This window comes from Ambystoma mexicanum, chromosome 3q, assembly GCF_040938575.1.
Source record: "Ambystoma mexicanum isolate Mex_15411 chromosome 3q, UKY_AmexF1_1, whole genome shotgun sequence".
Lineage (NCBI taxonomy): Eukaryota > Metazoa > Chordata > Amphibia > Caudata > Ambystomatidae > Ambystoma > Ambystoma mexicanum.
Genome location: NC_090926.1, coordinates 303,481,316 through 303,497,435, shown reverse-complemented (window position 1 = coordinate 303,497,435; position 16,120 = coordinate 303,481,316). Strand labels below are relative to the sequence as shown.

Here is a 16,120-nt window from a genome sequence, read left to right as displayed (position 1 = left end):
GATGCAGGAAGCCATCATTCCTAGCAGGCGCATGGCCTTTCGTACAGTCACTTGAGGAGAGGCAGGACTGCCTACATACTGAGTTGTTTGGAAAAGCATGTTTTGGACTCTCTCTGCAAAGGGGAAGACTAAACCGTTGTTTGTCCTGATTAGTGCCCCTATAAACTTAATTGGCTTGGCTCTAGACTGCTCTTCTTTTAGTTTATGGAGAAGCCTAATTGGAACAACAGGTTGATTGTCTGTTGTGTAGACAACTTTGAGATGTTTCCAGTAATTAACCAATCATCCAAATAAGGGTAGACTGGAATAGACTGCCGCAAGAGGGCGACCACCACTTCTAGGACCTTTGTAAACACCCTGGGTGCTGATGCGGTGGCAATATTGAAATAAGTATGCACCTTTCATGTCCAATGCTGGCATGTAATCCCCCATTTTAGTAGTGGGATGATTTCCTGCATCATTGTAATCCAGAATTTTTTAGGCTTCACATGTGTTTGCAGGGCGCAGGTACAGTACTGGGCGCAGGTCCAGCGCTGGGCGCATTTGTAGATCTTTCTTTGGAACAAGTTAGTACATTGAATAAATACCTTGACTTTCCATCTAGAAATGGCACCGGCTCCATCGCTCCTTTTCTAAGTAGTATTTAGATTTCTTCTTGTAGTATATGAAAATGTTCTGAGGACATTTTCCTCTTATGTGGTGGTGCAGTGTTTCCAGGAACTCTATGCAGTATCCTTTGGCCAGTCTTGAGTACCCAGTGGTCCGAAGTAATTGCCTCCCATTGCTGGAATGAATCCCCTCAGATGTTCCAGAACCAGATTAGTTTGATCTGTTGAAACCTTGAGCACAAAAAGGTTAGGCAAGTATTGAATACTCCTCTTTGTACAAAGGGCTTGTTTGAAATTTGACCCAGTGTCTTGATGGTTTTGTGTTTCTTTTTAATAGTTTCTAGCTTATTATCCACAGCCTTCTCAAAAAGGACTGCCTCTTCAATAGGCATATTAATGAGTGCTGTCTGCGTTTCTGGCTTAAAAAGCCTGGGTCTCTGAGCCATGAGTCTTTTGAGGCGTGTTGCTTCTGCGATAACCCTTCCCGAGGTGTCAGCAGAGTCCAGAACATTCTTGAGAAGATTTTGTGACACCTGCTTACCCTCTAGGGCAACTTTAAGCAAGTGTGACCATGTAGGTTCCCGCACATGACCTCATCTCACTGGGTGCTATTGTAGCTGGCGAGCTACATAATGTTTGCTATTCTGGTCATTAATGTGCCAGAGGTAGTGAAATGCTTTCCCCATCTGTAAAGCCGTTTCCATTCTTTACTAGGGGGGCCTCTGAGGTGGAAAGTGGAACACCAGCTCTCTTCCTGCAGTTAGTGACTGCCAGTGAATCTGGCTTCACATGTCCTCGAATATAGAAAGGATCGGATGGCGATGGTTTAAAGATCTTTTCCAACCTTGGGTTCACTGTCCTGGTGAGTGAGGAAGTCAACATATGGAGAGACTCTTCTTGATCGATTGAAGTAAAGGAATAGCCTGACTAATCGTTTTTTCTCATTGAGAAGGTCTTCTACAAAATCAGTCCCCTCAGGGGTTGTTTCCTCGGTCGATATGCCGAAATGGTAAGCTGCTTATTTCAGCAAGTCATTAATATAGTAGTTGGTCAACAATGGGTGAGGGATGACAACGCTCTACTGCTGTGGTATCAGTTGGATCTATAATAGGGACATCCGGGTCATCTTGGTTATGTAGGTAATCATTATCAGGATCCTGATCAGAATCATCTTGATCCACATAGCAAATGTACTGATCTGCTTGATTGGATGTCTCCATGCAGAGATTGGTCACCGTTTTCAGAACCCCGAGAGGCATCAATGGCCTTATGGTAGGGTTAGGAGTGGGCGGTGAAGGGCGCTGGGGCGGAGGAGGTACCCTGGGTTTGCAAAACTGTTCCAGTCTTTTGTTTGAAAGGGAACTGGTGCATGAAATCGACAAAGGATGACACCTTATCCATGGTCTCCTCAAATCTCACCATGTTCCAGAAATTGGTGGTGTTCCTGCCAATGGGAACACTACTATTTCTGGGGTAGCTCTAGGGGTATCTATGGGGCTATCCCTTGGATGTATTTTTTTCTGTAGGGATGAATGAAGCAGTGACTAAGCTTCTTCATAGTCTTTGGAGGCACTTGGTCTTTTTTATTAACATTATGTTTTTTGTGGTGTTTTTCCGATGAGATGTGCTATGTTTTTTCAATGGCTGTTTCGGCGGCTCTGCTTGATCCGTCAAAAGTGTTTATGCACGACCATTGCTGGAGTACCATCAGGAACGCCTCATGGTAAGCGCGGTTGCGTAACCACAGCGGGCCTAGTCGGCGGCAGACCGGTAGGACAAAATGCGCCTACCAGTGGTGTGCGGCCTTCCTTTGGAGGAACGGCCCTGGGGTATGTGCTTGGGCGTAGGCTTGTGTGCGCCGTCGTCACCAGAGGCGTTCCCCATAGCAGGGGCTTCTAGTGCATTTCGAGGCTGGGAACAGGAGCGCATAAGCCGGAAGGATTCCCTAGTTATGTCTTCAGGCTCTGAATCAGTCTCTGCTGCCGTGGCCTGTGGCATCTGACTCCAAGAGTACCACAGTGGTCTCGGACTCCACCATCAAACCATGTGCTGCCCACGGGTTTGTTTGGTGCTCCTTGAGGGTTTTCGGACTAAAAAGCTTGCAAGATGTGCAGCGGGAATCTAGGTGATCGTGGGGAAAGCAGTGGTTACACACTATGTGCGTCTTTGAATGAGAACTTTCGATTGTATTTAGGGCAAAATTTAAATGGAGTATGCTTCATGGCGAAATGTAGATGAAAAGGCAGCAAGACTAGAACAGTAGAGACTGGCAATGGGGGAAGGCATTCTCTCCCTCTGCTGATTGGCCGAAGTCGGGTGTAGGCCGAAGCCCATGAAAATCAGGCGATGTGATGATTCTGAAGGTCAGCCGTTGAGAAGATCCATCGATTGGCAACCAGTAATTTAAATGATGAAGTATTAACTCTAAAGTAGCTTTTGATATGGGACTCCGTGATAACTATCCACTATGGCAGTAAAAAATAATCTGAGGGACCTCAACGCTTGAGGGAACATGGGTACAGTGGACGTATTACAGGCACGCCCAGTCAACGTGCCTCTTCGAACTTTCGAAAGCGTCATGTGCTATACCCTGCAGCTTCCACTAGTTGTCTGTCTATGCAAAGCATGTGATTCTAAGCAGATCAACAAGCCTCAGAAATCTGTTTTATAAGGGTTTTGTGTGACAGTATTTTGTATCTGCTTGCAGTGAACTAAATGCCTAATTATAGGTTTATATACTTACCTGTAACTGCTCTGTGTGGACACCTAGCCCTAGACCACCTGCACACTCTTCCTGAGACTAAGTTGACGGCTCTACTACCTCACCTTAATTAGGTTTGGCTAATCACTCTGCATCTTCCCTGTTCACCATAATAGGGTGGCCTCCCAAAATACTCTCACCAGGGTTGATTTTGGTAATCATCTTAACATAAAATTGTGTACATTCTGCCTAACTTGTATTAGGAGTGCTTAGTTTGTGCTTAACTGAAAGCTTCTCCAAAGTCTAAGCCTTTCTGATCAGTCACATTACCTTGATAAAGTTTGGATAGACATTAGCTTCTTTCCAGGTTCACCAAAATAGGGTGGCCTTTCAGAATATGGGCGGATTCTGACAATTCATCTTAAAAGCAGTCAAGTGCACCTTCACTTCAATTGCACTCACAAGTGCCTCACAAATACTCGGTCATCTCCTTGGCTCTCACCTGGGTGCTGCCAGCAGGGAGGTGGTTTTGAGTTTCACCTGCTCCAGGAACCCCAGATAACCGTTGTGCTAGCAGGGAAACCTGTTGTCTTTAAACAGAAATTAAGAGGATTAGCAAAGAAACAGATGCTGGCATTCACTACAAGTAAATACTCACATTTCCAATTAAAAAAGGAGAAATTATTTACCAGTAATGTTTTTTCGATGGATTCTCCTCCCACAGATTACTTATCTTGATAGATCGCTATCCAGAATATGCTGCTCGGAATCTTTCGACAGGGGGTGTAGTGCCGCTCTATACAGTCAACTACTCCACACTCGTATACACGCACGCCATTCCTCGACAACGGGCGTGACGTCAGGCGCCTCATAAAAGGATGCACTGGGGCCACCCACCTACCTCATTTCCCCACTGTATTCCTCAAGCGCTCAGCCTACGAGAGGGAACATGCAGTAATGGGGAAAGGCAAAGAAACAAACAGCGAACAATCATTGCTTATTTACCTTGATCTTCCATATTTTACACTTGGAACTGTTAGGGAGAATTCTCATTTATGTGCTAATTCACTTCAACCTTAGAGACCCCCAGTCCTTTTGCTGGACTTTAGGACTTTTTCATTTTAACCCTGGAGTGAGTGAGACCTTTTTCTCACTCATGTGTTTGGACCTGATTTGGATTGTGTGTTTGGACTTTTTTGGAGTCTGACAAACTCCATAGAAATCTACTTTTTGTATGATGACACACAGCACCTTCAGTGCAGTATACCAGAGAAATCCTTTAGATGTCCCATAAGGTTTAAATACCTTTTTTCTGGATGAACTATTCCCAAGAACAGTAAAGTGAAATTGACTTTACTTACCTTTTCTCTTTGTAGGTCCAGCACACACCATCTTATGTGGAGTGCTGGTGGTTTACCTAGTAGCCCCTTACTCTACATTCTCATGTAACATTATTATGTTACCCTCACTACTTTAAACGGCTGGTGGCAGTGGTTTCATTTTTCCTACCATTGTGCTTTACCACCGCAGGCTGAACCCTCCGCTGTAGTACAGCACCCATGGGGGTCCATTTCGTGAAAATGGCCCGTCTTCTTTTTTTGCCATTTTCTGTTTGTGAGGTCTTTCTTGGGTTTTACTCTGTGCGTTGAGACAGATTAGAGCCTTTTGGCAGGCTTCAGCCCTGAAGCCCGCCTCTGGCTCTATTGTGTCTAGAAGGGCAGGATGTGAGGGAGGTTCCTGAAACTTCCCTGTCCTTTGTCTCTAGGAATGCCCGAATGCAACCAGTCCTGACTGGCTGGCTGGCTGGCATTTCAGGACAGCCACCCTGCTGTGTGATTGATAGCCTATGCTGTGCATGTACAGGAGCAACCTGCTTAAAAGGGGAGGGTTTTGGAACTAGAGGCAGAGTCGACCACTGGGAGAAACACCCGAAGAAACCGTGAACAAAGCTTGTTGCATCCTCCTGGTCCTTTGAAATGCCCGGTGAAGCTCTGCTGCTGTGCCTTAAGTATAACTGTGTTATCCTAGAATAAGTTAGTTATTGCTTCCCTTAGTCTGAACTAAAAAGCAACTAACTGAATATTACACCCCATGGTTCAACTCCAAGAATAACGATTATGCTGAATCAGTTTTAAGTTTATATTGTACTTAGAATCCAATGGATATTACTATGCGATTTCTTGCTGAGCATCACGGTACAACTGATAGGGTCTACTACCCTGGTATTACTGAAAGTAATCTAAAAGTAACTATTGGTTTGACTTCCCTAGAACTCCCGTTAGGTGTTCCAAATAAGGTTATATGCTTGGGTATGTGTTCCTTCAAGCATAGTGTTGGGTTTTTCCATAATGTGTTTATATGATCAGTGATAGTACTCATTTCCCCCAACATTTATCGGGGCCTACTTGAATTTAAATAAATCATTGTGTAGTGATTGAGGCTGGAATCATGATGGATGCGACTGATCGTTTACTCTTTTCTTACTCTTGTTAGTAGTGCGGCTTGACAAGTCCTGGTACGTTCCAGTGGCTCCTTTGCTCCAATCTTATAATGCCTCAGTTGTGCGTTTACTTCCTCGGCACGGTTTATCCCCTCCTGTCGCCGGGATCAGACTCTTCCGTACCAGAGGACAGCGCTTGAACAGTGGTAGGAGCCTGCACCAGCATCGTGCAGTGTGGGAAAACAGGTAAGCAGCGTGTGCTTAAGACTCTAGGGGCGAGCCCTGACAAGATTGTGGTGAAGAGGTAGTGAGTGCAAACAGCACCCTGCCTGGCTCCCGCACTGCCCGCCTGTGAGTGAGGTAGCCGAAGTGTTTGTCTAGCCCTGACTGCACACTACGCGCAGGAGGGACGCGCCTGTTTTCACGGCTATCGGCATATAGCACTTCAACTACTACGGTTTCCTTATTGTTACATGCCTAAGCATTGAGTGGTGGATACAAGAAAGGGGAACCATTACAGTAAGTCTCCCTGGTGCCTCTGTATGGTATTATGGGTTAGTGTGAGGGAGAATTCTCATTTCTGTGCTAACTCCCTTCAACCTTATAGACCCCCAGCTCTTTTGCTGGACTTTAGGACCTTTTATTTTTAACCCTGGTGTGAGTGAGCCCTTTTTCTCACTCTCGTGTTTTGATCTGATTTGGATTTTTATATTTCCTTTGTTTTTGGAGTTTGAAAAACTCTATAGGCGTCTACTTCTGTATGGTGACACAGCACCTTCAGTGCAGTGTCACAGAAATCCTTTAGATTTCTCTTAAGGTGTAAATACCTTTTCTTGGATGAACTACAGTTCCCAAGAATAGTACAGTGAAATTGACTTTACTTAACTTTTCTCTTTGTAAGTCCATCACACTCCATCTTATGGGCAGTGCTGGAGGGTTCATTATTAGCCCCTTTTCCTACTTACTCATGTAACATTTTGTATGTTACCCTCACTACTTTTAATGGCTGGTGGCAGTGGTTTAATTTTCCTACCATTGTGCTATTCTACCGCAGGCTGACTTCTCAGCTGCAGTATAGCACCCATGGGTGACCATTTTGTCAAAATGGCCTTGGTCGTCTTTTTTCACCATTTTCTTTATGTGAGGTCTTTCTTGGGTTTTACTCTGCAGGTCAAGCCAGGTTTGACCCCTTTGTTCATTTTGCCTTTCGCAGGGTTAGTACTGAAACCCGCCTCTGGCCCCAGTGTGTCTGCAAGGGCAGGAAGTGAGGGAGGTGCCCGAAACACCCCGGTCCTGGGTCCCTAGGGAAACCTGAATGCACCCAGTCCGGACTGGCGTGCTGTCTTTGATGGACATCCACCTGCTGTGCGAGTGACAGCTAGGCTGTGCATGAATGGGATAAACCTGCTTAAAAGGCGAGGGTTTTGGGACTGAAGACAGTCGACCACTGGGAAGGACATCCCAACGAAGAAACCGTGAATAAAGCATTCTGTATCCTGCTGGACCGTTGAACTGCCCGGTGAAGTCCTGCTGCTTGCCGAACAGTTAGCCAGCCAATCACCACAGAGTGCATTTGGGTCTCCTAGGAGACAAAGCACATGGAGTTTCGGGCACCTCCCTTACTTCCTGCCCACCCCGGACACTCTGGCACCAGAGGCGGTCTTCACTCCTGAAGCCCGCCAAAGGCGAATGAACAAAGAGACCAAACCTGGTTTGGTGCGCAAAGACAAACTCTAGAAGGACCATTCCACAAAGAAATGACAAAAAAAAAAAAAGGCGGGGACCTGTTTTTCAGACGCCATCTTGAACAACATGGTTCCCGTGATTTAACGTTACCGGAGCTACGAATAGTTCGCGGTCGGGAAAAATCATGGTAGTTCGTTGTAAAACCACTGCCACCAGCCATTCTGAGAGGAAAGGTTAACATTTGACTGCTACATGAGTATCTAGACATAGGGGATACTAAGTAACCCCTCCAGCACTCTATGCTGGGTCTAGGATTTTAAAAGACTAGTAAAGTTAATTTCACTTTACATACTCTGGGAAAGGAACAAGTTACTTACCTATAACTGTTGTTCTCAAGCATGGGTCTGGCATGGATTCACATGCTCATGAATATTCCCCGTCTTCAGGCTGGGAATCCTCGGTAAAGAAAAAAATCAGAATCAGTTTCGTTTCTGATCTGTCTTTCTTAGTAGTAACCAATCACTGGTCTCTGGGTCATACTGCCCCCAGCCAATGACTGCCCTCTCCCTAAGCCCCGCCCCTGGTAGCCATCCTCAGATTTGGTAGCACGTAAAGTGGCAGTATTACCAAGTGAAGAGCCGCAGACGGGTAGGGGGGAGGGTTCGCATGCGAATCCATGCCAGACCCATGCTGGAGAACAACAGTTACAGGTAAGTAACTTGTTCCTTCTCCAGCATGGGGTCTGGCATGGATTCACATGCTCATGAATTTAAGAATACATAGCAGTACACACATGCACAACCACGGGAGGTGGCAAGGCTCAAAACTCAACATTAAGCAACTCTTACCTCCTCACCAGGCTCACCTTAAGTGAACAGGTTGCGCAGCACTGCTTGGCCGACCCTGGACTCCTCCCTGGAATCCCGGTCGACGCAGTAGAATCTCGTGAAGGTGTGCGTCGACCTCCACGAAGCAGCCCTGCAGATGTCCAGCAGGGGCACACCAGACAAGAACGCCGTGGTAGCAGCGATCGCTCTGGTCGAGTGGGCTCTCGGACGGCCGGGCAACGGTCGGTTTGCCAACCGGTGACAGTGCATGATGCAGCCGGAGAGCCATCTGGAAATGGAAGCCTTCGAGAGAGCCTTCCCTTGATTTACAGGTCCAAAATTCACAAACAGCTGTGAAGTCTTCCGAAAACTCTTTGTGCGGTCCACGTAAAACTTCAGCGCTCTAACTATATCCAGCGAGTGCAAAGTCCTCTCAGCCCGCGACGAAGGCGACGGGAAGAAAACTGGTAACACCAAGGGCTCGTTGAGGTGAAAGTCCGACGGCACCTTGGGCATGAAGGAGTGGTGCGTCCTCAGCACCACTCTCGTTTCGTGAAAAGTCAAGTATGGAAGCTTGCAGGATAGGGCCTGGATCTCTCCAACCCATCGTGTGGAGGTGATGACCACAAGAAATGCTGTCTTCCATGACAGGAACTTCAACGGTGCCGAATGCAGAGACTCAAATTGTGCCCCCATGAGCCTGGTCAGCACCACGGTGTGCTCCTTCACCGGCGGGAACGATCGGAACAGTCCTTTCATAAATTCCTTCACCAGGCGATGAGACCACAGGGATGGACGTCCCATAGTTCTGGTTTATCGGGAAATCGCTGCCAGGTGTATCTTGATGGAAGCATGTGCCAGCCCCACCTTGGCCAGCGACAGTAGGTACGGTAGCACTTGAGGGGCTGTAATCCGTAGAGGGTTAATCTTCTGTGCACGGCACCAGACAGAGAACCTCTTCCACTTGTGTCCGTAGCACTTGAGAGTTGAGGACGCCCTGGCCTTTGCAAGGACCTCTTTGCAATCCGCCAGGATATCGTACCCTCCAAACTCTAGTGCTGCAGGAGCCAGGCCTGCAAGTTCAGCGACCCCGGGTCGTGATGAAGGATGGCGCCTCCTTCTCTGGAGAGAAGATCTGCGTCTGTCGACAGTTTGACTGGTGGGGACGCTGACAAGTCCAGAAGGTCCGGGAACCAGATCTGTCTCGGCCACGCCGGTGCAACGAGGATCATCCTGCAGCGGGACCTCTTGAGTTGATTGAGGAGTCGGAGCTGCAACGGCAACGGAGGGAACGCATACAGGAACAGGCCGTCCCAGGGGAACGAGAAAGCATCGCCCATGCTCCTCGGCTGGGGAAACCTGCTGGTAAACCTCTGGCACTTGGAATTGGTCGCCGTCGCGAACAGGTCGATCTGGTGTTTGCCCCATCGCTGGAAGAGTCTATCCACTTCATCCTGGCGTAGTTCCCACTCGTGGCACGAGCGCAGCTCCCTGCTGAGTGAGTCGGCGATGGTGTTTTTTATTCCTGCCAGGTGGAAGGGTACCAGAAACATCCCCTGGGCGACGGCCCAGTGCCACAGATCCTGGGCCTCCTTGGATAGGGCTGGGGATCTGGTTCCCCCCTGCTTCCGGATGTAGAACATTGTGGTGGTGTTGTCGGTGAAGATCCTCACCACCTTGCCCTTGAGGGACGGGAGGAACGACCTGATGGCCCAGAACACCACCCGTAGCTCCAGTATGTTGATGTGGAGCGGCCTCTCCTCCGGGAGCCAAAGGCCTCTCGCTTTAAGATCTCCGGTGTGCGCTCCCCACCCCTCCAGTGAGGCATCCGTCATCACCGTCACCTGGTGTACTGGGGACTGAAAGTCCGTGCCCGCTGCGATATGCACGCGGGTGCCCCACCACCGAATTGCTTGGCAGAAGCCATCGTTGAGAGAGATCTTGTCCTCGAAACTGCCTGCCGTTTGTATCCAACGGGCGTCGAGGAACTCCTGTAGAGGACGCATCCGAAGCCTACACAGGCACACCAGATAGATGCACGAGGACATCATCCCGAGAAGGGTCTTGATGGCCCTCACCCTGGCCACGTCCGTGGCCAGAAGACGCTGCACCTTGCCCAGGATGGCCTTCGTCCTTTCCTCCGACGGCGAGGCCAGTCGCGCTACTGTATCGAGCTTGGCTCCTAGAAACAGTGCGACCTGCGACGGAACCAGGTGGGATTTGAGGAAGTTGATGGAGAATCCCAGGTCCGTGAGCAGCCGGACAGTCTTCGTTGTCTGTTCGACGGCGAGTTCCCTTTTTCCTGCTCGGATGAGCCAATCGTCCAGGTAGTGGTAGACGTGGATCCCCTGCAGGCGCAGCCGCGCCTCCACTGGAGCTAGGCACTTGGTGAATACCCTGGGCGGCGACTTCAATCTGAAGGGGCCCTGAACTGGTAGTGCCGCCCTTAAACTACGAACCTGAGAAACTTTCGGTGTCTTTTTAGGATGGGGATGTGAAAGTACGCATCCTCCAAATCCAACAACGATAGGAAGTCTCCTTCCTCTAGCTGGCCCAGCACGTGCTGGAGGGTGACCATCCGGAACTTCTGTGCCTTGATGCATTTGTTTAGCCGACGCAGGTCCAGGATGGGACGCCATCCTCCTGTCTTCTTTCTGACGAGGAAGTTTCTGGAGTACACTCCGGAGCCTCTTTGGGACGAGCTTGATGGCTCCCTTCATGAGCATCGCCCTCATCTCCAACAGCAGTTGAGGGACATGATTTTCCTTCCTGGCCACAGGAGGAATGCGGGGGTACTTCTTTAGAAATTCCAGAGTGGGCCAGGGCATCCAGCACCCAACTGTCGGTGGAGATGGACTCCCACACGCTGACTAACTTAGTCAGCCGGCCTCCCACCGGGGTGCTCCAGTGAGGGCCCGACGCAACGGCCGGTTCAGTTTTGCTTGGCGGCGGTCTTCCCTGGCGAAACGATGGCGAGATCCCCCCGACTTGCCTCGTCCCCTGTAGGCTTCTTGCGACGAGGAACGGGTCGTCTGATGGTATGTCGAGGAGCCGCCGCCGAACCCTTTGGAGGCACCTTGCTTGCCTCCGGAGTTCCAAAAGGGCGGCCGTCATTGCTGTAGAACTCCCAAGGCCCGAGCCGTCTCCGTGTCGGCCTTGATGGCCTGAAGGGACTCATCCACTGTCTTCCCAAACAGATTGTTCCCGTCGAAGGGCATGTCCAAAACTTTGGCTTGTATGTCTTGGCGGAAATCCGTCGCCTTGAGCCACCCCCGCCGTCGAAGGCAAACGCTGTTGCCCAACTGGCGGAAACCGGTGTCGGCAATGTCCGTGGCCACCGTTATGGCATGGTCCGACGCCACCTCACCCTCCTGTAGGATCGCCAGGGCCTCTGCCCTCTTGTCGTCCGGGAAGAAGTCCAACAGGGGGGGCAATCTTGTACCACAACTCCCCGTCATAACGGGCCACAATCGCTAGGGCGTTGGCCGCCTTAATCGTCGTCGCCGCAGACGAGATGACTCGTTGTCCCATGGCATCTAGTTTCTTTCCCTCGCCGTCAGGCGGGGAAGTTGAAGCCGATGCCCCCCTCGCTTTCTTCTTGGCCGCTGCCGAGACGACCAAATCCGGGGTCGGTTGTGCTCTAAGGCACAAAGGGGCGCCGTCGGGGACCCGGTACTTCTTCTCGTACCGGTCCCTCTTGGCAGGCGTTGTGGACGGGTTCTCAGGAGAGCAAGTTCCTTGTCCCAGATGTCATCCAGCAAAGGCAGCGCGAGGACAGTCTTCCCCCTTGGCCTCGTGCCGTTGGTAGAGGAAGCCTTCCTTCTTTTCTTCGGGCAGAGCCGGAAAAGCTCAGACGTCCTGGCAATCATGGCGTGGAAGGAGCCAATCTTGTCGGGCGGGGATGCCAGAGGAATCAGCGAGGGGAGTTCAGTCCCATCATCATCACCACCGTAGTCATCCGTCCCCGTCGTGGCCGTATCGGTTCCTGTGTCATCCCTTGGGACCGGGGAAGGAGACAAAGGCTGAGAAGGCCGTGAGGGCTGAAAGGGCGGGGCTGGATGAATCCTCTTCTTGTTTGGAGGGCTCCCCGACGGACCCAGTTCAGTTGGGTCGTCCATCGGGGGTAGGGTCAATCTCGTCCTTATCTCCGTGCACAAGGCTTGGATTGCCGTCAAAATAGCCGCCGAGTTGTCCTGTGGCTCGGGCTGCGACGGGCGCGACAGTTGCTCCTCCTCCACAGGAGCCTCTAAGTCGCCGCTCTCGTCGTCCCCCTCGTCGGGATCCCTCCCGTGGGACCGGGCCTCTTCCAAATTCTTGTCGAGTCCCTCTTCGACTTCGATCAGCTCCTCCTCGGAGGCTCTGTGTGTCTCCGTAACGGCCACCGCCCCCCCCCCTTTTTCCACCGGGGTCTTCACAGGGGTCTTCTCGATGGGCTTAAAGAGGATTCCCTCCGCGGAGGCAGTGAAACTCTGGGCCCCGAGGTCGCCTCCACTGGGCTAGCCGCCACAGGCTTCGCCAGGGCCGCAGCAACTCCCTCAGAGGCCTTGGCCGGGTTAAATCAAGGCCTTCAACGCCTTGGGCACGCTTGAGGCCTTCACCTTAGGGGGGAGGGTCACTGCCTCGTTCCCCTTCGGCCAGTTCCTTCGAGATCGACCGGGGCCTCTCCAGAAGCTTAGCCGGGTTCTCAGATTTTCTCTTTCCCGAGCCAGAGCATTGGCTCGTGGTTGATGGCGTCGGTGAAGGTGCGCCCTGCCTGGCAGCTGAGGAGCATGACCGTTCGGCACTCCCAGTGCCCGCGGACTCGCAGTGCTTTGCCTTCTGTTGGGCCCCCGTCATCGGGGCGCCCTCACAGGATTTAGAAGACTGCTCTGACTTCTTCTCACCTGCTGGGCTCTTGCCTTCCAGCCAGTTGGCGAGACGGGTCAGACGATCCCTCATAGTCCGATCCAACACAGAGTCCTTCTCCACGTGCGTTTCGTCCTCGTGAAGACAGTAGAGGCACCTCGAGTGCTCGTCCTCCTTGAACACATTCTGTAATCCGCATCCAGGACAGTCCCTAACAGCTTGGATCTGGGTGTCGAGCTTCCTTTCTCCTGGGCCATGTCCGCGGGGTAGGCCTCAGAAACTTCTGGAATCCTCCAAGAAGCGTAACTCGATGAAAACTTCACCTTTGAGGGGCGTAGAAAATCCCAAAACAGGTCCCCATTGATCGGAAGTAGAAACGGTGGAGCTTGAGGCTCGATTGACCGAAAAAATGAGATTAAACTCTTTGAAAAAAAAAATCGCTAAACGCAGTAAAAGCTCGAGAGCTATAGCACGAGGACTCCCAACACTTGAACATGCGGTAAACATCTGAGGATGGCTGCCAGGGGCTGGGCTTAGGGAGAGGGCAGTCATTGGCTGGGGGCAGTATGACCCAGACACCAGTGATTGGTTACTACTAAGAAAGACAGATCAGAAACGAAACTGATACTGAACAGTAGTTTATCCCAGAGAAGGTAGTTAAACCTTGGGAAAGCCTGAAAGGCTTCCCTGTGCCACTGCACTGAGCGTGCTGTGTGACCCAAATGAAAAGATGATGCCTATGGAGTTGGCCAGACTCCATCATTCAAAAACAAACACAGAAAACACATTGAATTGAAAAGCTCAAAGTCCCAAAGTCTAGCAAAAGAGCTGGAGGGCTCTAAGGTGGGAGGAACTGGCACATTGAGAATTCTCCCCAACACCTATACCTGTAGTCAATAGTTGTTTGTAGCTTCCCGGAGGGTACTGCATTCAAACTTTGCCTAACACCCCCGACTTGCTGTGAGTTTCCTAGGCTGCAGAATCCCAATGACTGGAGACCCCTGACCATTATCGAGTGCATTGTCTTTGAGATCGAATCTGGCCAAAACATCATAGGCAAGTTTGTTAGGCAATATTGTATGCAGTACCCTTTGGGTGCACTACAATAACTCTGACCACCTGGCAATAGGGACCCAAACTTTGGTATAAGTCTGAACTACACAGGTTGGTAGTGTGGCTGAGCAGTCAGGCTCATCTCAAGAGGGGTCAATGTGAGCAGAAATGTTGTGGCACAGTTTCATAGTAACAGTTATTCAAATAAACTCACACTCAGGGTTTCTTGATAAAACGATTATTAATTTATTTCAGTTTGTTGTATAAGCCTTCTTCAGAAGGGAGCAATATCTGTAACAGTTATAATACACTTCAAAACACTCTAAATCAGATGATGCCCATTGGGGATGGCACAGAGAGACTTCCTACACCCTCAGGTGACTTAAATAACTAGGACACTGGACATTGATTTATCACTGGCACATTTGGAGTAATACTGAGTTTTGTGTAAAAGATAGAAAAGAGGAATAAAACAAAGGTTAACCAATAATTCACAAGCTGGTAAGTACTTTTGGAACCCTCCAATGTAGAGTAAAGTAGCCCTTTCATGGGGAAAAGGCCAAAGCACAAAGTAAGAGATAAAGACGAGTCTATCAGGGAGACAGGACAGCCAATGGTAATTGCACAATGTCTAGGGGAGCTAAAAATCTTAGCAGGTAGGTAAAAAGTCTTGCACAATGTTTTTTGAACAGTTAGTAGAAAACAGAACACTTGAAGGGCCACAAGTTGGGAGGCTTGGGAGGGGCAAAGCTATAGTAACACTGCAAGGTAACCAAGATAGGTCTCAAGGTAACCAAGACAGGTCTCAAGGCTACACAACAAGAGGTAAGTTCTCAGACTTTACAGTACCTCTGGTTAGAAGAAATAGTTCCAGCTGGCTTCTGTTCCTGTACAGCTCTGCAGATCCTGTTGTTCCAGAGCCTCAGCAGTGAGGACAAGAGGGAGGAAATCAGGGGACTCCTGCTCTGCAATGGGAAGGTCAGCAGCAGCAATGGGAAAACCGATTCAGCGGTGGTTCTGTGTTTCAGCTCCTCGTGTTTGACAGCAAATAGCAACACCGTGGTTCTCGGATAACACTTTGGACTTTCCTTGCATCTGGGGTCCAGCACTCTGTTGAGGTGTCTCAGGCTTGGTCAGTCCTGCTAAGTCCAGAGGATCTTCCTGGTGCACAGGTCAGACTTAAAAGCAATGCACACAGTCTGGTGTTCCTCTACCTGGCACTTAGGTTCCAGCAGCAGCAGAAGTACAGCCAGCTCAGAGAGGATGTCCAGACGGGCTTACTTTGGAGTTGATTGGTCCCGACCAACTCAAGGGGAGAGGTCGTCCTTGCAGGGCTCTCTAGTCGAGGCAAATTCGGAGCTTCAGCACAGCAAATCAACGGTCCAGGAGTTGCTGCAGGAGTCCCTTCCAAGTTCTTCTTCGGATTCCTTCGTCCAGTGGTCGACTCTGCCTTGCAAGCCAGAAACCTTGCCTTTTATGCAGGTTTCTCTCATTCATTCCAGCCTAGCTGTCCATCACAGCAGCGTGGCTGTCCTTGCCGGACAGCCGGCCAATCACCTTTGGGTACCTTCCTGTAACCAAGGGGATTAAGCACAGGGAGTTTTGGGCACCTGCCTCACTTCCTGCCCCTGCCAGATATACTGGAGCCAGAGGCGGGCTTCACTCGTGAATCCCGCCAAAGACACATTGAACAAAGGGACCAAACTTGGTTTGGCACGCAGAGTACATCTCAAGGACCTTCCCAACAAGAAATGGCAAAACAAGAAGACCGGGGACATTTTGACAAAATGGGCACCCATGGATGCTTCACCACTGCCACCAGCCATTAATTGTAGAAAGGGTAACAAAAAGGCTCCCCCTCATTCAGGAGAAGAAAAAGGTCCTGATGTCCAGCAAAAAGTGCTGAGGGTCTCTCACTAGGAGAGGGGATTAAGCCGACAAACTGATAAATCTCCCTAGC

The 16,120-nt window shown here is 50.1% G+C and overlaps 1 protein-coding gene across 3 annotated transcripts in view; it reads right to left on the bottom strand.

Moving 5' to 3' along the window:
• Positions 1-16,120, bottom strand: part of KMT2D (lysine methyltransferase 2D) — a 2,224,302-nt gene that overhangs the window by 824,240 nt on the left and 1,383,942 nt on the right. For all 3 annotated transcript variants that reach the window (XM_069653836.1, XM_069653837.1, XM_069653838.1), the window contains one exon: positions 3,812-3,899. In XM_069653836.1, the coding sequence (XP_069509937.1) occupies positions 3,812-3,899 (88 nt within the window). The remainder of the gene's footprint in view (positions 1-3,811; positions 3,900-16,120) is intronic.